The 22986-nt window shown below is 43.4% G+C and overlaps 1 protein-coding gene across 11 annotated transcripts in view; it reads left to right on the forward strand.

Annotated features, from left to right (window-relative positions):
* ARVCF (ARVCF delta catenin family member) overlaps nt 1-22986 on the forward strand; it is a 245977-nt gene that overhangs the window by 209066 nt on the left and 13925 nt on the right. For all 11 annotated transcript variants that reach the window (XM_088176225.1, XM_088176232.1, XM_088176227.1 and 8 more), the window contains 5 exons: nt 17950-18077; nt 19020-19170; nt 20502-20694; nt 21865-21976; nt 22557-22647. In XM_088176225.1, coding sequence (XP_088032351.1) covers nt 17950-18077; nt 19020-19170; nt 20502-20694; nt 21865-21976; nt 22557-22647 — 675 coding nt within the window. The remainder of the gene's footprint in view (nt 1-17949; nt 18078-19019; nt 19171-20501; nt 20695-21864; nt 21977-22556; nt 22648-22986) is intronic.

Here is a 22986-nt window from a genome sequence, read left to right on the forward strand (position 1 = left end):
AGTTTTGGATTTGTGTCCTGGTAATTGCTGCTGTGTTTGTCAAACCATTGCTCTGTGGCTTCAGAGAGTGCCTTGACATTTCAGGCCTGAGCTGTGGTCTCCAGTCCCTTCCTTTGTCCGTAGGGACATCCAGGCAAAAATTGTGTTTACAGAGAAGACAGGCTAGATCCCTGGTAGGGAAATGGAATCTGTAGAACACAAAAGCTCTCACAGGTGAGTCAGGGAAAGCACAATGTTTGTGTGACTGTGCTGTGAATGGCCCAGGTGAGAGATTGTGTCAGGAAGATTTGAGTTGGGGACTTGAAATAGTTCTGCTGCATGGAGGATCTAGAACCAATGTGAACTGGAGAAGAAGTTTCAACTGTGATATTTTAAATGCCACAAACGCCTCCCCACCCCCAGCATGGACTCTTCATAGTGTGAATGTCTTTCAGGTTTAGGTCATGAAGCTTTGAAGTTTAAGCTGAGGGACCGGTGGGAAACAACTGCTGGGGCAGGGAGGCAGGAGGAGCAATTGTAGTGATACGAGAATCCCACTCAGCTCTGTATTTATAGAAGCTGAAACTCTTTGTGAAGACATAAGGTGGTGGTTCTTGGCCATCTCTGTTTGGCTCTGCTGTAATTTGTTTGCCTGTAAAACTCCTGATTTTCCCTTTGTATTCTACCTCTATCTTAACAGCTAGAGGTCACATGCAAGATGAGTTAGGATGACTTTAGCTTTGTTTCTGAATCATTTCAACTTTTTCCTTCTGCATGAGAAAAATCTGACTCCTAAGATACTTTGGTTATCTTGGAAATAGTGAATCAACATCAACAGCTATTCCTCTTCTTTATCCTTCTTTGGCATTCTCGAATGTTTAGTCTCCCTCAGCAAATAAAGGGAAAAAGCTGATAGTTGGAGGCAAGATTGTCCCTCCCCATCTTTAGTTCTTTCACCTGTGGCTCTCATGGGACTATAAAAAGACTCCAGTAGTCAGCTTCCAACTTCTTCTTGCCTGAGGCTGACACCCAGGAATACAGATTTATTATAATAACTAGCAATATCTTCAGAAGACAGGAATCCCAGGTGGTAAATTCCCTTTCCAACTTGATGTGAATTTGTGGCCAAGTTGTAAGTGCACAGAAAATGAGATTTAGGCATCTTAAACAGGAAGAGCCTATATATACTTGCATAATAAAGTAGCCTATGAAAAACTAAACAGCGGGAGCTCCACTAGAGCACATGGTAATTACAGCAGCTAATGAGGAGATGGAGTGATCTGGAGCTTCAGCTAAAGACAGAACTGGAAGAAGAGTCTCATTTTCCCAGTCCAGCATTGCTGCTGACTTTCTGAATGGCCTTAGGCAAGTTAATAGTATTCAGTTGCTGGGGTTATAGTGAACCTGTTAATGAAAAGCCTGCTACTTCCACTGCCTTCACTAGAAGAAATACTTCACCAAAATAATAGCTAGAATAATTACCTTCACTAAAATAATTAGTGTTTTCACTGCTGCTGTGATAACATGCAAATGGAGTGCACGTGTTCTATTTGTAAAAAAACCCCAAAATTCTGCTGAAGTATTCTGTATCCCAGCTGTTGCTAGCAGCACAGTGATAGAAAAATTGAATAAAAACATGATTTCAGTTAAAGGTGGATGGTAGAGGTTTGCCCCAGTGCAATACTGTGGGAATGGACCGAGGTGTTCACGTTACAGAGAGAATTTTGCAAATGTGATAGTGTGAATTGCTTTGTGCTCTCACTATGCATATTGCACTTACTTTGTGTTTTTATTGAGAAGTAAAAGGTTTATGTATACCCCTTTCTGGAAATCTTGGTAAGTTTTACTGTCCAGCTACATTTACTTCAGTTACAGCAATGTTGCTCTCTGGTAATGCAGCATCTTAACTTTGCAACTACTGATTGGATTTTCATGTCATTTCCACTTGGCTAATATTTATGATAAAAAATAGTTAATGTTGGAAAGGTATAGTTGTCAGTCATATGTTTTTAATTTTCACAGCTTTTCCTGTACTGTTTGCCCTGCTGAGAATGGTAAATTCTCTTCCCTCCCCGTATTTCAGGTTGTGTATATGTTTTTGTATGTCTCATTTAGCATTTCTATTCTACAAGCCATTCTAATTGTTACTCTAAAATAGAATGCTTGTTATTACAGAGCATAGCTCATTATACAGATGCTACTCCAGGACTGTTTATAAAATGAGAATGTGCCAAGAAAGCCTGCCAGGAATAAAAGCAGGAGTTGATGGGAAGATGCTTATCCCTCATAACTGTAGCTGCCTCAGTCTTGGGACTCAGTGACTGCAGTGAAGGACTCACTCCATGCACCCACCCATCACTGTTGCATTATGTCAGCTTCTGCCATGCCATTTCGTTTCCGTTAAGAAACAATAACAATGAAATCTCTGAGTTCCCCCCCTCCCTTCTAGCATAAGCATAAAAAATGAAATGATCCTTTGAAGAGGGGTATGAATTCAGAAGTTGTCCTGGTTGCCCAGCCAGTACCGCCAGGAAGCTCAGGGAGGAGGAACTCAGCTTCTGTCAGAATTTAGAGATGAAATTTCATGTCAAAATCAATTACAAAAGCCTTGTTGCACGAAGTTACGGTTGTCTCTGGTTTCCATCAAAAGTACCACAGCAAAGTTGTGCTGACGAAGCTGCTTGACAAGTTAAGAGAACTGCAGAAAGGTTCAGAACAGCTGAGGCAGAAAAGTGGTGTAATGTTGATTTAAATCTCTTTCCAGATTTCCAGAAATAGTGTGAGCAGAAGCAAAGGAGGTAGTTACAGCTCTGGGTGAGTGTTCTGAAGGCTGTGCCTTTAGGAGTAACCAGAACATGCATTTCTGAGAGCCCAAGGTGACTCGGTGCTTCCAGAGCTCAGCACTAGACAGACATCACTGGAGTCTCACTGAAGGCACCTGTCCCATCTGGTGTCCTCCTGCCCACAGAAATGGAGGCTAATGCCACAGAATTGGGCATTGGAGCAGGTTCCTCAGGGGTTTTGAAGGGTTCTTTTTATATCATTGAAGGATTTCAAGACCTGACTGGACAAAAGCATAATAGCTTGGTCTTATTTTGGCACTGAGCCTGCTTTGAGCAGGGGGCTGGCCCAGGTGACCTCCCACGTTTCCTTTCATGTTTTTGTGTGACTCTCATTAACTGATTACAGAGTCCGCCAGGACAAGTATGTCTACATAAAACCAGCACAGTTTTCCAAAACAGCTTAATCCACAACTGGTAGGTTAGGTGACTCAGATGAGAAGAATGAGAAAGTCCATTTGCCCGTGGAACCTGAGAAAGGAGCATATATACAAAATTGAGTATATCAGGTTGCACCTCGAGATACGGCTTGTTTCAAAGGAAATATATTTTTACTTACAATACATACTTTACTGGTGCCAGCACAGTAAACCATGGAATCCTCTTTTCATAATAATCAGCCTTTGAGAGTCTGCTTATAACAGCTAATGATGGGGGAGAGAAAGGGGAATGAAAATCAAATAGTTGTGTGATTCTGAACTAATTGCAAATTGTGGTACTAGAGATCAGGCAAGGAGACCTTCCTCACAGTGCAGCCAAGACATGCATTTTTTCCACTTTTGCTTGAACAGTATTATAGTTAATGGAGAGCTTTAATCATAGAGTTAATCTGAAAATTAAAACAAACTGGAATGTCAAATAACCTGGGTGTTTTAAATTGCAGAAGCCATGATGCTCATTAGTCAGGCTGAAGCTGCAGTCATGTTTTGCAGAAGAGCAAATAAAGAGAATCGAAAAATTAAGACTTATGTTTTCTCAGCATTAATTTCCAGTGAGTGTACCTGCACAGCTGCTGCAGCCCTATTATCTGACTCATTACTTTGTAAACCACTGTGAGATATCTTGAATGTGAAAGCTGCTATGTAAAGCCATATTTATTTCTGTAACCCTGAGTGCTCTGCACAGGCTTAAAAGCTCCCCCCCTTCTCCACCATGACAGGGGAATTATAGGACTTAATGTGCCATATACCTCTAACTGTGGATTGAAGAAAAATGACCTTGAACTGAGAAGCAAGCATTTTACATGGTAAAGCAGTCACTTAAATTTACCTGTCAACTGGAGGGGGGGAACCTTACCTCTGCATGGTTTAGAAAGCAATGTCAATCCAACTGCTGGTTGCTTTGAACCCACTGAGAGCTTGATTGCTGACCCAGGCATTTCCAGATGATCAGTGAGAATGTTGATCAGTATGTGGTAGAAAGGAGAGCGTTTTTATTTCAGCCTCACAGACCATTAGTTTCGGCCCTGAATTTTCTGTGTCTTGATCACAGGAAAAATTGAAAGTCTGTAATAGCATGAAATGTCATTTGTCCGTGCAGGAATAGACCCTGGTTCAGGCAGATGTGGAGGGAGGCAATGTGGAGAGCAGTTCCTTGCTCCTCGTGCCCAATTCATTCGTGTTTTGCACACCTTGCCATCTTTGCTAAAAATCCTGTTGCTTTTGTCAGAGATGTCTAGAGCAACTTTGTGGGTTTTTTTACTAGTAGCCTCAGTCAAGTGTGAGTACCAGCACACTGTGACAGTCCACTTGAGCAGGCCAGCTCTGGATAAGCAAGGCTGTACTGATGTGGGAGGGGAAAGGGGGCACCACTGCTGAAGTGAGTGGTGCAGTTACAGGGCATTTCAGCTGGAAACAGGGATGAGATTTCCTGATTGCTAAAGCAGTATCTTCCTAACTTGCTCATGCTAGCAAGTCCACTCTGTTTAGAGATATCAGTTCTTCTTGTCCCTCTCATACAAAGCCAGGAAGAACATTTAATCTAATGAGTTTTGTTTTGAGACTGCTAAAATCACAACTAGCAAATCTGTAATCACGATTGAGCATATAATTGCATTTTATCCTGCTGAGAGCTTAAAAATAATGAGAAAGGGAAAACATCTCAAATCTCATTCAGAGTGTGAGGGGGCAAGAGGAAGGTCTAGAGAAAGGATCTGCCTTACCTGGAGTGTCCAGTGACCTTTAAACACTAAGGAAATTGGAAACCTGTATTCCTTGCAGATGCAGGTTTCCCACTCTCCTTTTGGGGCTGCTTTTCACATTGAGTAATAAAGTGAGAGAGCACACAAGGCAACCTGCAGATGTGTGAGAGAAGAGATGAGAGAGAAATGGGAAGGATGACTGAAGTGTTGTGTTCTTGGCAGTGTGTTCAGAATTTCTCAAGGATTGAGAAACTGGGGGTGTTAGGAACATGAGACCTAATCCTATTTATTCAATTACATGAGCGCTGTTCCTGGGAGAGTATTTCAGGTTAGTGATAGTTTCCAAAATGTAAGACTTGGGAAATACACGTGTGACTTGGATTTGGGCAGTTCTGCAAGGTTTTGCTTAATAGATAAATTCTAATAAGCACATCCCTTCCAAATCCAACATGTGCTTGCTGAAAACACTGCTGAGATTAAACCCATGGGCAGTAAACTCTATTGGCAGTTTTCTGTGTAGCTGGATCGTACTTTCCCTAAAACACTGAACATTTGGTGCCAGTTGTTTCACTGAACTCTGGAAACTTATTTCTAGATCAGTGTCTGAATTCATATGGCCCATGGGAAGCCATCAGGGCATTCATAAGATTGCCTTGCATGGAGAAATGGGTATAGGCTCTAACATGGTGGAAATTTCTGTACTCTTGAGGAAGTATCTCCTCCTATTTGCATTTATACTGACCTTTTCAGAGTTTTCTATAGGCATGAACAACCTCCACAGTAAATGTCAGTTTCTGCTTAGAATCTTTTACATGGGTAATTTTAAGCTCAATTTTTAATTGCATAATATTACCATAAGAAAGCTGCATTGAAATTGAAAACTCTCCTAGACAAAGTGGCTGTTGGGTTGGGGATCTTTTCACTGTTTTAAAGGCGATGAAATGGTTTCAAAGAAGCTGTCACTTGCTTTGAGGTAGTGGCCGCTGTGGCTTTGTTGCAAAATTTCTCGTATGATTTTTTGCTGCTTTATGAATGCAGGACATTGCTGTAGGGTGGTGAAGATGGGGCATGCTGCAGTTGGATGCTGTGTAATGTTCCCCTTCACCTCTTGAAAAATGTCTCTGTGCTCCCTTTATTCATTGCAGCAAAGTTTCTTACTCATTGCTACACATTGAGGCCCCATTCTCTTCTTCTTTTTAACTTGCAAATAGATTTATTTGTGGTTGTATTGTGTGTGTGTTTAGCCACTTAAGGCTTCAGGGATCTGCTTCTCTCCAGATCATGTTGTCTTACCTCACATTTTAGTCCAACTTTAAGTTTTACAGTAAAATCTGTGTTTCCAGGAAATCTATTATTCTATAGGCAGAGCTGGTTTTGTGTCCGTTCTGCCTGTGATTATCCAATGTTCAGGCAGTGCACCGAACAGCAGGCAGGTTTACACTTAATAGAAACTTCCCTGGTTTTCCAGAAAGCTGCAGAGAATGGTTGGCAGCAATAGGGAGAGTACCTGTTCACTCAGTGCTTTGATGTGGTATGTTCCAATGTGTCCCAATTTAAATGAGGGAGGAGCAGCAGCATCTTCTCTTGTCTCATCATCTGTAATCCCTGCCTGGATACGATGCTTTGAGGATGAGTGTAGAATCTCTGTTCTTGGAGGCATTAATGTTTCTAGCTTACACTGAAATCCATGAGAATTAAGTACCCAAATTCAGTACCTTTAAAAAGCTGGGCTGCAAAGTCCATTTTTCTATTAGAGAAGTTAAGGAAAAGCTTCTGTGCTTCTTCCACTCTGGCCTGACATTCATTTGACATTGAAAACATCAAATTCGTTTTCTTGGATGCTTGGGAGATACTTGCCTGACAGCAGCACAGTGACTGTAATTGAGACAGATTAGAGGCACTGGGCTGCCTTTGGGTGCATGAGGCAGCTTTCATGAAATAGAGAGAGGAATTGAAACACACTTTTGACTTTGGAAGCTGGAGCAGGAACTAATTAGCAATTTCAGGACACAAACAGGATTTGAGGAAGTGTTTGGGTTGGCGTATAATAAATTATTTATTAACATGTGGGAGTCGTTCCATATGGCAGTTGCTTATAAAATGCTTATAAAGGCAAGATTGCAGGACTTTGCATGTAATGAACCAAACAGGCTTTGGTCCCAGTGATTAGGAGCCACTGACCTTTCATTTCTGCAGGCTGAGACTGGACCTGGTAGCTTCTGCTCAGCTTGGATTCCGATTAGCTTCCCCTAAAAAAGATGAGTTGTTTATATCCAAATATTTCCTTCTTACTGGGATGTATTTTGAGATGTTTGATGTTTCTGTGAGGGTATATCCACTGGAGAATAGAAAAATTTATTCTGCCTTCCTATTTGAGGAATTCAAACTGTGGATTTCTGCAGCCCTTCACTGCCTTAAGCAGATGGGCCTCTAACAAGCAGCTGAATTGATATGAATAACCAAATACCTGTGTAATGGCTTATGACCATTTATGAGACTTTATATAAAAATCATGATGAGCAGTGGAAGTATAAGAAGACTCGGTGAAGCATGAGTAACCCAGAAAGAAGCTTTCAGTTTGGCTTCTAAGCATATTTCGGTGTACATGAGCTCTGGAAGATTTGGGATTTTTTCTTGACATTGTTTTTCCCTTGGCACCGAAGATAAAACCCAGACGTGCTGTGAAAGGGAGAGCCTGGCAGGTGCCAGCCCGAGTGGAAATGCTGTCAGTCGATCCTGGTCTGTCACAGCTCCGGCTCTGATCCCCCCAAGCGCTTGTCAGGACCCTGTGGGCTTTCAAACCCGAGCAGGAGGTCCCTCAGCAGCAGGAATGTTTTGAAGCATAGCTAATGGAAACCCCCATAAGTCCCACACCTGACAAAGTAATCCTGTTTCTGTAAGTTCCTGAGTGATGGAGGATTTGGGTTTGCTTTGCGGGTTGGTTTTAGTGCCAGCACCCCAATGCATAACTGCGCAGAAGGTGCTGAGGGTCCTCCCACAGCTCAGCTCCCCACACACCTGGTGGAAGCTGGAAGGTCTGTGGAGGTCTGGGGGAGTGTGGCTGCTGTGTCCAGGCCAAGCACTGGTCGTGCCTGCAGCCACCCTGAGCCCAGCCTGGCTCCAGGAGAGCGGCTGCTCCTTCCCTCGGCTGCCGGCTCAGCGGAACCAGCTCACGCTTCTGTGCTCGCAGTGCTGGAGCCCACGGTGCACACTGCCAGCCCCACAGCCTCTGCTCCACCCCACAGCCCCTTCGCTCTACTGGGCTTCTGTGGCTGGTGTCTCGTTTGGGAGGGGAGGGCACTTGCTGGGACCATACCTGGTCTCACGATCCAGCACGTTTCATACACCATCTTGGAGACAGGAGAGAAGATACTTCAGAGGTCTGTAGAGGTAAGAAAGCATTTTCTGTTCTTTTTTCTACCTTTCTTGCATACCTCAGTATTTCATGTCTGAGGGTGTGTGGATATTTCAACTAAATATGCATTACCATGTAGGGTTTTTTATTTTGTCATGCAGCTGTCTGCTGGAGTGTTTCTTCCCTTTGCTGTGCTTCTCTACTTGCTGGCATTTTATGACAGAAAGTTTATAAAGCTGTTCAATATCTCAACAGTTCTAAATAAAGTCAGAATCGTTTTAATAAAATAAATATGCTTAGGTGGCATCTGGAGCCAAGGACTCAATAGTGCACAGTTCTTTTGCAGTAAGTTTTTCTCTGCAGACAGGTTTCTACTGAGCCGGGAGGAAGCTAAAAGCTCATTAGCTTCCTGGAGTAAGAGCAGCTGATTGGCATCTAGAACTGCAAAGCTGTGTTGTACAGGGGCTTGAGGCTGAAAAAGGGCAATCTGGAACACATGATCCTTGGTTAAATACACACTGAAGAGCAGAGGAAAGAAAATGGTAGGTTCAGGCAGCCACAAATTAAAGGAAGGAGTCCCTTAACAGTGCTGTTGATTTTCAGTGATGACTCCAGTTCTGAGACATTTTTGTGTTATGAGGCTCTTGGACTTGTTGATAAGGTACTAACAGCAACACATTGTGTTTTACTGCTGGACATAGCTGTGGTGTAATATTTTATTTTTTTTTAATGGGCTTTCCTTCAGGGAATCACTCAGTATCTCTTTCTGTAATAAACACGTTTTAATACACTAAGCTCAAACCTGCTGATGGTTGGGCTGGACAATTAGGCATCTGCACTTGTTTGGCAGTATAAAGAGTCTCAGGTCTCTTCAGCTGCTCTGCATGGCAGCTGTGATCAGAAAGCTGTGTTGTGATTTTCAGAGCTGTAGGTGAGGGCTGTAAGGAAAACGTTTTTGCCTGCATTTGATTGTCTTAGTTCAAGGAAAAGTCACAGAAAACACAAATGAATATGTGAATGCTAGTTGAAAAAACACATTTGTTTATCTAATATGGAAAGCAATAATTTTCTTCACGTTCCCAATCCTCATTAGCTTTGCCAGCCATATTTTTCTTTATTTTGTTCCTTTGGGAAAGCTTAGCTAAATGGAAGAGGCTTGCAGTATGCTCTAAAAAGCAGTGGATTCAAGTCCTATTGAGGCAGAGAGTAAGCATGTTCAGGCCTAGAGATTCCTCCACTTACAGCCTTTCTCCATTAGGAAGAAAGGGGCACTTCCTGCCTGCTTGTGCCCAGATGAGGCATTCTGTAGTGTCACCTCGTTACTGCAGTTAGGAAGTGATGTCTGGCAATGCTGTGGGTTTGGATTATTGTGGCATCCCCACATATTCTTGGTTGGAGTTGGCAGCTCTGGTGTCACTAAGCTGGGCCCCTCCACGTTTCCAGCTGGTGTCAGTGGCCCAGGAGCCAGGTAAGCCGGGCAGGCTGGGCAGTGTTCTGCTTTCTGGAGAGGATTGTGCAGTCCTTGGAGTTGCTTTCTCTGGCTGAAAAGGAGGAGTGACAGAATAGAGCTGTTTGGTGACACGCACAAGGAGACACCCCTCGGGGCATGTGAGCGGTCACCAGGCACTGCCGTCTGGGTCTTTTCAGCGAGGAGAAAAAAACCAGTCACTCATGTAATTCTGGACCCTCGCAGAGACAGGAGCAGACATATCAGAGGCACCCATGGCCAATAGGAGCAGCAGCAGCACTGAGATCTAAAAGAATAAGCATGGATGTTTGACCTTGTCACTGTTGTTCAAATATCCCTTTGCTGTAGCAGACAGCATCTGGAAATTCAGATTTTCCCTCCCAGGGAAACATAATATGATCAATGACATGCTTGATATTGATCTTGTATGCATGGGCTGGATTGCTGTCTGTTTAAGAAGTCCCCAGTGCAATGCATATCATCACTGTGCCCAGCTGCTAGAGGTGTGAACCCAACCAAGAAGCTTCAGGAAGGAGCTTCCCTGAAGGGAGCAGGCAGGATTGCTCACATCTAGGAGTATTGCTGCTCTCTTGGCATATTGATCTGCTGTCAGTGAGATCAGCAGCCTGATAAGCATAATCAGTCTTTTGTCTTAAAACACCGTGGTGTTTGAGGCAAGAGTAAGGGGCAAGCAGTGAGAGATGCTCCCCTGGACACAGCCCTTCTGCAGGCCAGAGAATGTTCATCCCTGGCTTAGAGTCCTGCGTGTGCCTGAGCTGCCAGAAATTCCAGCAAGGCTGGCAGTGTCACACTGTGAAACCCTGCAGAGCTGGCAGACCTTTGATGCAAATTAGTTTCGTACTCACTTACGTATGTGAGCCAGGATTTTGAACCAAGTCCCACTTTGAGATGTTGCAGTGGTGATGCAGGGCCTGGGCTGCATTCTGGGAGCTTGCAAACACCATGGTAAGCTGGTGGTGGGGAAAGAGGAGCCTGTCCTTCCAAGCAGTTTGCATTTGATATGTAGCTCACAGCCCAAAGACTCCAGTGTGTGCTCTGTGTGCAAGACCGAAGGAGAAAATTTTATTTAATATTTGATTTTTAGATAAACTGCATTTCGAAACAGATTTGCTTTTGGAATTTGATTGTCCTGTTCCCTTTAAAAGAAAATGCATTCAGTTATCACTGTGAAATAAATAAAAATAACTTCAGATTAGAGAAGCTGGTGAGAGAGCAAGTGTTAACATTTCATGTACTGTACAGAGAGTCTGCAAGGTCAGAGGCAAGTCTTCTGGGACTGGGGTAAAGGAAGCTATTTACATGAACTCTCCATTTTAATCATGCAGCCAAAGGGTTTAACTCCAATCCAAAGCATTGTTGCTTGTAACAATGGTGTTTCTCAAAAGCAAACAAAAAACATTGCCAAAGGTGACCTAGAAATGCTTAAATGTGCTGCAGTTCACCCACGTGTCTCCTCTCCCTGCGGGTGCAGATCTTCAGCAGCTCTCCCATCCCTGCATCAGCCTGGCTGCTGGGGATTCCCTGTGCTTCAGTGGCAGCCCTGCACGACAGAGCGTTCCCCTTTCAAACCAGTAGCTTGGGTAGTGCTCCAGTTATCTGCAGCAGCTTTGAGATTCTCATTAAGTATTGGTCCTCCAGAGTCTTTGCTCCTCATTAGTGAGGAGAAAAGGATGTTTGTTAATGGAACATCTCCAGTTGCCAAGAGACTTAGCTGCATATGTTTGGAAAAAGACTTGCATCGGGCAGTGTGTCAAACACTGTTGGGGAAATGCTGCTTGCAGATCCTTTGGAAAGGGAAAACTGTATTAGCTCTAAAATGTGTGGTCACAGAAAACAGAAGTGCTGGAACTCACACAAGGTCAAAATGGGTTCTGTTTGAATGAGCCACCTTTTTGTTGAATTGCATATTCTTTGGCTGTGAAGTGGGATGTAACCAACCTTGTATTAATCACACTCTGTAAGAAGTACTTTGTTGTCGGCTTGTGGAGCTTGGGAAATGTAAAGAATAATAGAAATAGCAAAAGACAGTTTGCTTTCCCAGGCATCCTTTCTCCTCTACTGGCTTGCCCTCCCATTTCCTTTCCTTGCTGCCTTTCTGTCTTCCCACAGTCACCCTAGCTCCCTGTGTTGGTTTTTTGCATACCTCACTCTTGGTAGTGCTGGTAACATTCCTGTTAACATCCTTTGGGCTGGGGGTTTGTTTGCTTCCCTTTTTGAGTAGTGTGCCAGTGCTGCTGTCATTGTGGGAGTATGTGATAAGCTGGGAAGAGTGTACATCATTTTAGAACTTGTGTATGACTTAGTAGATTAGTTGGTAAGGTCACACACTGTGGTATTCATTTCCTAAATAGAAAAACTCTTCTTAAACATTCCCTCAAGCCTGTTCGAGTCTTATGTGTCCCACATTATTTTGGTTGTTCTTTTCAATACTGTTCAAAGGCTGTTCTGCCTGTCTTCAGAGCTGCTGCTCAGTGGTGGATGCTGCATTCGTGATTGAATCTCTGCAGTAAGCTCAGTACCTGTCCTGACTTGTGCTGTACCTTGAAGTGAAAGCCACAGGGACTGTTCAGAACTTTCCACCTATTATTTCATCTTCATTCGTTGCAGAGTTTGCTGTGCCTCTGCTGTGTGACACTCAGTATTCTGCATGTATCTGCATCGAGCTGCATTCTCGGGCAGTTATGCCAAGCCTTTGGCTCTGTTGGAGCTGGCTGCGTTCTCGCTGCTGTTAAGCCTTTCAATTAGAAGAGTCTTGCAAGTTTGTGTTGGCATTCAAGCTGCTCTGTGCACTGGGTGCTGAAGCACAGCGTACAGATGGAATGGGGCTGATGGGTCGGGTTTTTCAGGGATCTGATTACTGTTTTTACGAAAGTAACCAGCTGCCTCCCCCAGCCTTCTATGGGGCTTTTCATGTAGTCTGCTGTAAAACCACATAAAACCACACTGCGGGGTGAGGGGTTCCTGGAACGGGAGAGTTGAACTGTAGGACTGATCTGCTGCTGAAGGGTTCTGAAAACATTTTTGTAGCAAATACTTCTGAGCCCTGGTTTAGACCTCGCAGACAATGAACTGCACAGGCTGTGGTGAAGGTACCGGCCGCTTGTCAGCAGAGGGCAGGAGTCCAAGGGCTGTAGAGCTTTTCTTTCCTGCAGATCCTGTGTTCATTTCTTTTACCGTCATGATTCTTTACTCTCTTTTATTTTTTCTTTTGTTTTTGGCCTTTGGCTGATAGCTTCCTGGTTGCTGAGGAGATGCTTTTTCACTGTGCAGAGTGTGTTTTCGGGTGACCTTGCGGAGGAGGAGCCGTCCGGGCTCCTCTCGCTCCATCTGCCGGTGCTGCAGGTGCGGCTCAGGGCGAGCACAGCGGCCCCGGAGCTCCCCTCGGGGCTGTGGGGTTGGGAATGCACCTCCTGCTCTGGGGACAGCCCTCAAGGGGTCCACGTGCGCTGCATCTTCTGTCCAAACCAAAGTGCAGTAAGTGGGAATTGCCTCTGCACACTGCAAGAGTGAGTAGCTATCAGAGTTCACTTTAGTGATTGCACAGACACACACACACCCACCTACCCCCCCAGTTTAGAAGTTGCTTAGGTTTTTTCTACAGCGTTGCCAGCATCCTTCCAGCTCCTATGAAATTTGACAGTTGTTTTAAGCATCAGTCCAGAGGTTTTGTGTGGATAGAAAATTAAGCAGTGTATTTATGCTGCAGCAGCAGGTCTCTCATCTGTCCAGCATCTACACATGTATCATTTCCCATGCCTGTGGTGGGGGAATAAATCCTAAATGGAATGGGTGATGAAGGGGAATAGATTTGGCAGCCTTGTTTCAAAAAGAGTTGTCTGAATTTGGGATTAAGCGAGTGTATCAGAGATAGGCACCTGGTGCAGTATTTTGCGTTATTGCCAGAATGTAGCTAAGTATAGGCACAGGATCAGCATTGGCAAGATGAAAGCAAATAGTTCTGTGGAGGAGATAATCCAGGAGCTGCTGCATCATTCTCACCACGGGGACTGAGGGCTGAAGGGATGGAGATGGCTGATCAGCCCCAGCTAATTCCTCAGGTGTTTTCCATTCAGGATTCAAATTGCTGTCTGTGCTGTCACTGGGCAAATAATCTACTTGCCACATCCTGGTAATGTGAACTTCACGCAGAACTAGTCCCATTTGCCAGTTTGAGGAATTCTGCTGCAAAAAAAGCTCATCTTCCTATTTCTGAGAAAGATGAGACTGCAGTGTATTGCAGATGACTCTAATATGGAAGATACTCCTCTGTGAGACGTTCTTGTTAGCTGGGGGAATGCTTGCACACTTCAAAAGGTCTGATGCTCACAGTGACATGAGTGTCCAAGGCATTTCTCTTTTTCTCTGAAAGCCAAAAGCTAATACAGTGAACTGTTTACTTTGCTTTCTGCAATGAAAGAAGCAATAAATTACTTATCTCCATGCTTTTCCAGGAAAAACAGTGTAGATTGCAACTCAGCACAAATCCATAACCAATGGAAAAATCTCATTTATTCCAGGAAGATTATTTTTTTAAGGGCAGTGCTAAATCTGGGCTATAATTAAAACAGCTTTTTAAAGTAAAAAGAAAAACAATGGCTGTTTTTATCGTTTGATGTATTCTCTATCACTAATGACCCTCTTTTCTCATTTCTTCTATCCATTTTTAAATGGGTGTAACGAGTTAGCTGTATATTGCATAAAAGTAGCATTACCTGAAAAAATAATTAGGATGATCTTGAAATTAAGGAAATCAGTTCTGAAAAGAAGCAAATGCTTAATGGAGGTAAGACCAGCTGTGCTTCCCAGGAACGTGCTTGAAGCGCTTCATGGAAAAATGTGCAAAGCCTTCATGCAACACTGGAAGAAAATTCATAATAATTCAGACAAATTGCATCCTATAAATAGCAGAGCTGGATTCATTAAGACAGGAGGCAGATGGAGAAAATATAAAACTTGTTTGTTTCTTTTTAAGGCACTATAATGCTTATGAAAAGTGTCAGCTTGCTGTCAGATAGGGAAAACCCTCCAGTGCAGCAGCAACTTTATTGTTATTAGTTTCTCATCCCTGCTAATGAGCATTCTCCATGCGGGGCATTCTTGATACTTGACTTCAGCAGCTCCTGCTGCCTTTGCCTGGCAAACCCGGGCTGACCCAGAAGAGCTGCGCTGCTGGGACAGGAGCAGGGGAGGCAGGAGGGAGGACAAGGACAGAGCTGTGTGTGGTGTGTAGCACTGGCTGACTCTGTTTAAGACAGGTGCCAATGGGGCAGAGGCATAAATGTAAGTTGGAAAGGGAGGGGGGTGTGGAATGAGGTGGGAATCATCTACCACCTGCTAAGGAGTTATGCCCCAGAGCAGGAAGGTGCTGGTGGTTGGTAGAGAAAATGCTGTGCATTATTGAAGAGAGAAGGTGAGGGCATTTTTGAGATGCTCTTACATTAGTAAGTAGGAAAAAGGAGAGGCTTTCATGCATGGAGAGAGGTAATGACAGGGAGCGGGTGAGAGGTGCGTGACTGGAATGCAGCTGTGGCCACAGGAGGGGAGCAGAGGTGAGGGGGTTGGAGCATCTCAGTATTCACACACAGCAAGGGGCTCTGAAGAATGAAGTGTGTCCTGCCAAAAAGGAGCGTACAGACCGACAGAAAGGGCACATCACAGACTGCATTTAAATAATAGGACAGAGTAACAGTGTGGGGCTGTTTCCAAGTGTGCCGAAATTACAACTGGGTACTTCTAAACAGAAGAGTGGCTGAACAATTGCATCCTGTTGAACCACAGGCGAGTCTGAGCTCAGATACAGAGGCGGAAAATATTCCGTAGGAGTATTATCTGTTAATGAACCTGCTTTCATCTCTTCTGCTGATCTGATTTACATTTCAGCAAAGCTTCCTTAAAAGATAACAGTGTCAAAATTCCGGTAGGCTATCCTAAGAGATTTTCAAGTATTAGTGTTCAGGAAAGGAACACCAGGCGCTTATCAGCAGTGTTTTTTCTTGAGAAGTTCTTCGGTTGCCAATTCACCTTGTGAAGTGGCAGGGGAAAAGGGTGATATGAAGGTCATATTGGAGTCAGATAATCACAGACTTATTCAAGGAATGGAGAAAAGCTGTACAACTGCTCATGCTTCATGGATTAAGTAACGATAGTTTTTCCTCAGCATTCAATATAAAGGGCAATGATCCCAGTGCAAGGAGAGGACATTGGAGAAGAGGAAAGTCAGTGGTATGGATTGGCAGGATGCCTTTGGGGGTTGCCATCTGTTTCAGCTTGCACATACCTGTAGGGTGTCATGTGTAGCAGGCAAGTGGTGGCATTAAAATGAGGCACGGACGTGGAGCAGGTTCAGTATCTGGTCACTGGAGAAGGATCCAGCGTGCTGGGATGCACATGGGAGACTGAGCACGGAAAGTATGAGCCAGCACTTGGATCCTCATGGTGCTTCATGCATAGATGGGATTTTTGGCATGGGACAAACCTTGGCTGATTGTGTTTGCTTGCTTTCGGTGAGATAAGTCCCCCCTGTACAGCTAGGGCTTAACACAGCTTGTGTTCATGGGCAGTATTATACAGGGTTTAGAGGGCTGGGTTCCAAGATCTTGACTCACAAAGCCACACAGCCATAACTTGTATGAAGAATGTGGAGAAATAGTTAAATTTTAAATCAAGGCTTTTATTTCAGGAAGCTTTTAGCAACAGGGGAAGAAAAATAAAAAAGAGGATACACACTGGATAGTACAGCATTGCTCCAAGATGTCTAAAATATGATAATCTACAATGTGAGTGTGAGAGATGGGTGATTCTGCAGAGAAAGTGATTTGTGTTTGAAGGTTTCCTGTCTCACTAGTGGAAAACTTGCTTTGAATTATGCTACAATTCTAGGACAGCATCTTGTGTGAAGAATACTCTTTCCATGTGTACAAATAATAAAAATTATTTTGCTCAAAACAAGCTTGAAATTCCCTCTTTGCCCAGGCTTCTTCAAACCTTTATGCTTTCTTTCATGTCATGTTTTTCTAGAAATCCCCTCCTGTGTAATGCTTGCTGCATTTCCCAATACTGCAAACATCCCAAAGGCCACCAGATAGTGACTGCAGATGAGTCACATTGACCAGAGGTTGCTTGTGCCATCCTGCACCCACCAAGGCAATTTAAGGGTTTAGTTTTTTGTTCACATTACCTGAACAGCACTTGGAGATGGCTTGTCTGGCCAGTCCTTTAAGCAGATGCTTGACATACTCTGCCCTCATTGATGCAGTGTGTTGTGCTACACTTAGTGAAGGAAGATAGATAAAAATTGCTTCAAATTGTTCAGCAATTTGAGTGATGGAGTTCTTGACTAAGATCCTCTTTTTAATGTGGGTAGATGCATAAATCCTAATCCTATGCATGAGGAAGTCAGGACACGATGCTACTGTCAGTTACTCAGCATCACAAAAGGAAATCCTTGGCAGAGCTGGGAATAGCTCTCATTCTTGTCAAGTTTAAACTGCACAGCTGATAGAGTGACACTGGGGATCTACAGTGAACAGATGTGGCTGTCACAGTCTCCCAGTGTGGGACAATGCCAGCGTATTTCTGTGCTGTATATTTGAACTAGGGTCAGTGTTCCTCCTTGCTCCTCACACTTAGGAGTTCTGGTCACTTTGACATCCTGCTTCTTCCTTCTGTCCTCCAGGTGTGTGCAGGGTGTGGCTGACAGGATGGTGTAGCTCACTCTCTTTGGTCCTGCTCTTTGTGTCTCTAAAAGTATTGAGAGAAATTTGAACAAGGACAGGAGTGCAAGGTGAATTTGCAGCCCAGTCTAGAGATGCGAAGTAATAATTGTTGCAAGCAGAAATTGTCTCGTCACCTTGTCATTACTTGCATGCTGGGCAGTTTATAGCATAGCACAGATTCCTGAAAGAATTGTCAACATTAACACAAGCAAAGTGACCTGCAGCCCAGGTGAACATTTCTCTGAATGAGTTGCTGTCTCCCCCATTTCCAACAGCTGTGGATAGAATGTCCTGATCATGGAAGATCTTCTTTCTGTTGTAGCAGCTTTCAATTGGCTGTTCTCTCACGTTATTAAATAAGGGTATGTGTTTGTTTATACATTGTCTTCTCTGCTTCTCTTGCTTCTGTTTTCCTCTTGCCCCACCTGTAGGCTTTGAATTATTGTACCAGCCAGACGTGGTCCGACTGTACCTCTCCATCCTCACCGAAAGTCAGAACTTCAACACACTGGAAGCTGCAGCAGGAGCTTTGCAGAACCTTAGTGCTGGCAACTGGACGGTGAGTACAGTCTTCTCTTCAGTCTTTTTTGTTTCCTTTGTGTTAGTAAAGAACAAGGAGATGTCCCATAGTAAGTGCACTGTTACTTTGTACATTTGTATATCCTTTAAAAAGGAAGGACGTGGGAACGTCACGGAAATTACTTCCATTTGCTTATTGAAGACGTTTTGCATCTTCTGGACTAGTGATGTTTATGTAGTGGAAGTGGCACTGAGCTCATGACAATTTAACCATGATCAGCTTTCACCACTTCAACCACTTAACCATTGCTTTGTCTTCAGAAAAGCCTGGTATTAGATAGTCAGGTGTTCTGAATACTTAATTTGTTGGCTTAACAGTTTGCTGAGGAAACTGCACTCCAGAGTGTCTCCTAATACCCTCCGTGAAGCATCCCCAGTGGTAATCTGGCAATTCTCTCAAAGATTTGCCTAGTCACTTCTAGAACTGCTCAGTAAAGTGGGGCTGATAGCAGCCTGAGGGTCAGCAGGTTAGTGTTTCACAGCTGCCTTGAGTTCAGCTTATTTTAAATAAAAACAGGCTTGTTTTAAATGAAAGTATAAAATTGGAGGAGGAAGATAACAGATGCTTTAGATGCTTTACTGTTTCTTCCAAGTGACCTCTTTTTTCCTAATCCAGAGGGATGTGTTTTCACACCAAGATGTGTACAGAGCAGATGCTGGCAGATGATGCTCCTTCCTTCTGTGTCTGCCCTCTTCCCCCAGAAGCTGCCTTAGCTGCAGGATGAGCTCGTACACCCTTTCTTCCTTGGTGCATGGTGAACTTGAATGAAGGGTTAAGGCAATGGGATGAATCAGCACGCACAACCTAACTGTTCTTTGCAGAGAAAAAAATGGGTTACAGCACTGAAAGAAATGCCAGGGGCGAGGGAGGAGCAGGTGTATGAGCTCACAGGACTCGGTGTTGTTTGTTTTCCCCGGTCAGTGGTCCACGTACATCCGTGCGACGGTGCGCAAGGAGCGGGGGCTGCCCGTGCTCGTGGAGCTGCTCCAGTCCGACTCGGACAAGGTTGTGAGGGCTGTGTCCATCGCCCTGAGAAACCTTTCCATGGATCGCCGCAATAAAGATCTCATAGGTACCTTCTGAACTTCTCTAACCAGCCTGGCACCTTGGAGACCCTTGAGAGACCTCGTGTTTTCTGTCCTTTGTACTGAGAGTTTGTTCCCTCTGCAGTTTCCATCCACACTATCTGGGGTTGTGCTGTAGCTGCCAAGTGAGGAGCTGTCAGCTCAAAATGTATTTCCAGCCCACTCAAACAAGTTGTGGCTTGAGGGAGATCTCTTAACTTTGAAGTAACATTAGGTGTAGATCTTTGCAGGAGAGGAGTGTGTGTAGATGTTCAGAAGGTTAGATGTGTTAAGAGGTTTCTTGTCTTTTCACATGTCACAAATGTTCCTTGGGCCTGACTGCTATTCCAGTTAGAGTGGGAGTCCGGCCTTTGGCATGCTGAGCTAACCTGGGGAGGTGCAGGGAGCTCTAAAGTTGTACCTTTGGGGGGTTTTTTTTGCTTCTTCCTTTCTTTCTCATCCTTTTGCCTGATGGGTACTTGTAGAAGGACATTAAACAACTTAATATTCTTCAAGTTGATGTTCAGCACTGCTCTAGCTGTTATCCAAAGTGGTAAATAACACTCAGCTGCCCATAAGCTGAAATCTTGAAAGATTCAGCTGAGATGAGTTTTCCTCTAGATGACTTCTGTATTTAACTAAGGTGTTTGTTTAAATTGTAACCTTGTCGGGCCAGGAAATACTGGTGACATGTTTAGGGCCATCACCAAAGTTGATACTGGCAAATAGCAAGGTGGGATTCTACCTTAATATGTCAGATTCTCATTTTAATACTTCAGAGGTGTATCCATGCAAATGGTATACGTGGATACCTGGGAATGATGAAGTCCAGATTCCCTGGTTTTTTGCCAGTACTATACATGGAGAAGGCTAACTGCACCCAGGAGGAAACACTGTTACCTTTGTTGGGGAGGGTTAATAAATGCATGGCTGCACACCTTGCCCCAGAAGGCCCATTACAAGGCTAAGTTGAGTAAACCATGTGCGTGTATTAGCATGAGCACCTGGCATTAGCAGCTACTGGATGCTTTTTTGCCTCAGGCTTTGCAAAATATGATAGATGTTGACTGTAAAATTCTCAATAAAAATGGCTTTTTTTTCCTCCCTTCAATACTTTTCAGATTCCATGATGGACTTTTTTTTATCTTTATCAGCTGTCAATCACCTTGAAATAATGAATGATAAATACCCTGTGAACTTACACTCTTGTGGTTTAAAATACATGCATTATAAAAGGGGTGTTTTTTGACATAGCAAACACCACTGACTTTTATCATTCAAGGTGGGAAACTGAAATTATTATTAGGGCTGCCTGATGGTATCTCTTCTCCTTATCTAGGTAGTTATGCCATGGGTGAGCTGGTAAGAAATTTGCCCAGCAGGCAGCAGAGATCTGCAAAGAACCTGGAAGAGGATACAGTGGTTGCAGTGTTGAATACCATCCATGAAATCATTACTGACAGCTCAGAAAATGCAAGGTCTCTGATCCAGACACAGGGCATTCAGAAGCTGGTAGCTATCAGCAAGTCAAGGTGAGTGACAGTTGAAAGCAAAATGCATAAGAAAACTCCTTGCAAACATGAAAACGTCACTATGAACAGCAGCTTTTGCTTTGTGAAACTATTGGAGCATCCTAACCTTTCAGAGCTGTAATTTCAGCAGTTAATATAAACAAAGTGAAAACAGCCAGCACCTTTAAAAGGTTTACTTGATGAAAAAGGTTAATTGAGGAGTCACTTCAGTCATGTTAAGACGTGCTCTCTCCTTGGTGGAGACATCTTAGCACCATATATACACTTACCAGGCAGCATTTACAGTGAAATCATGATCTTTGGTTTTAGTTTGGAAGGCCTTTTTTCTGTGGCAGTGTTCCACTCCTGGAATGCCACTGATGAAATCTGTTTCTTCAAGTGACATGGTTAATGATGTGCAGTAATTGTTCTGGCCAAAGGGCTGGTGGTGATTATCTGAAGTAACAAATTTTCTTCCATTTAAAAACTTTCTTCTGTCTGCTGTAGAGGAAACTTTGTTTCGTGTAATTCAGCCCGTTAGACACTGTAGGTGTTTGCTGCAAAACTTCTGGGAGAGTGGCTGAACTAACCTTCTTGGGTTATATTGTTATGACATATGAGAGCCACCAAAAATATAGGCCTGTTTTTTATTAGAAAAGGTGTCTGTGTACTGACTTAGTAAGGAATGGATAAAATTTCATTTTTCATTGAAAAACAACTTTTTGTTTTGTTTTTTGCTGACCAAAAGTACTGTGTAAGGTATTTTAAACCACGAAGCAACTTCATTGAATTGTGAGGAATGGATATACATTGGGGTGAAGGTTTGAAGTGACTTAGAACATTTTTTTGGTTTGGGTATTTTTTTTCCCCCCGGATAAATCTAGGCAGGATGGAATCTATCTGTTCTTTGTTAATGACAGCTACAAGACAAAAGGATCACCGTGGCCTCAGTGCTTGTCCAGCAATACATGTAAATACCCTGTGAAAACACAGAAATGTGCAAAATTCATAACATTTTGATTTCTGTTTTTGTCAGCAAATTCCTATAGATACGAATATGTCACTGAATTATTTCACATATATCTCATTACTTATAGGTTCAGATAATAGCTATGTGAACTATTAGGTATTAACATACAAATAACTGGACATTGCTTGATACTTAAACTGTAATTTTATCTTGCAAATCAGCCAGTCTCCCAGAGAAACAAAAGCAGCATCTCACATTCTTCAGATGATCTGGAGCTATAAAGAGCTACGAAATGCCCTTCAGAAGGATGGATGGAACAAGTCACACTTTCAGGTAAAGATCTGAAATTAGTTCTGGAAAATGCCTTAGTGGAGATGTCCTTATTTAGGCAGATCTTGCAGTCTGTAGATCTTTGTTTTCGCTTCTTGCAGGTGAGAGCACAGTGGATTGTGCCCTACTCAGGCACGTCATCCTGCGTGGAGTTGCTGGCTGTGCTTTGCTGTGGTCTGTGGAACGTAGCTCTTTAGGTCTGGGGAGTTTGCCACCCTGTAACAGCCCAAATGCCCCAGTTTACTAGCAGAAGAATTAGCTTGTCTTGCCTTAGTTGTGTCTCATTTGAAACGTTCTGTACAGCAGCTAGGGCAGCCACCTCTGCTTGACGTGCAGCCTCCTCATCTGTTCTTGTGGAAGAGTTTTGCTGCTTTTACAGGGCAACAGTGCTGCCATTGAGAAAACAGGGAGAAAACTCCTCCATCAAATCTATGTGAAAATAAAAAATACTCCAGTTCAATATTATCAACAGAAGGGAGGCTTAAGAGCATTCCATAATCTCTCTCTGTGCTGTTGGTTCATTTATTTTTATCGTTCAGTTTCCATGACTAATAATTTGGTATTTGTGTTTTTTGTCTTGTAGTCTGTTTCTGCAGCTCCAAAGGGCTCCAAAGGTACTGCTGGCAGGTCTGGCTATGATGACAGCACTTTGCCTCTGGTGGATAAAAGTCAAGGTCAGTTCTGCTCTTTATCACTTAGCATACAGTGCTTTACTGGTTTTCTGGATTTGCTGTGACTGTGTTACAGCACGAGGGGGTGAAAATGCATTATATTTTTTTTACCCCACAGTCTCAAAATAATCAGTCCCTATTACCTGGAGATGGATAGAATTTCTTCCCTTACAAAGTGTACGCTACTGATAATGTTTTCTCACCTTGGACACAGTGTTATCAATTAAATCTTCTGCAAGTGGGGTTGACCTTACCCCTACTCTGTATTGGAGTCTTTCCCTTTTTTAAATAAATGTGCTTATCTTGGCACAGCCTCTTCCTCTACCATGCAGGATTTTTTAA

Source organism: Sturnus vulgaris, chromosome 19 (assembly GCF_052056855.1).
Source record: "Sturnus vulgaris isolate bStuVul1 chromosome 19, bStuVul1.hap1, whole genome shotgun sequence".
NCBI classification, from domain to species: domain Eukaryota; kingdom Metazoa; phylum Chordata; class Aves; order Passeriformes; family Sturnidae; genus Sturnus; species Sturnus vulgaris.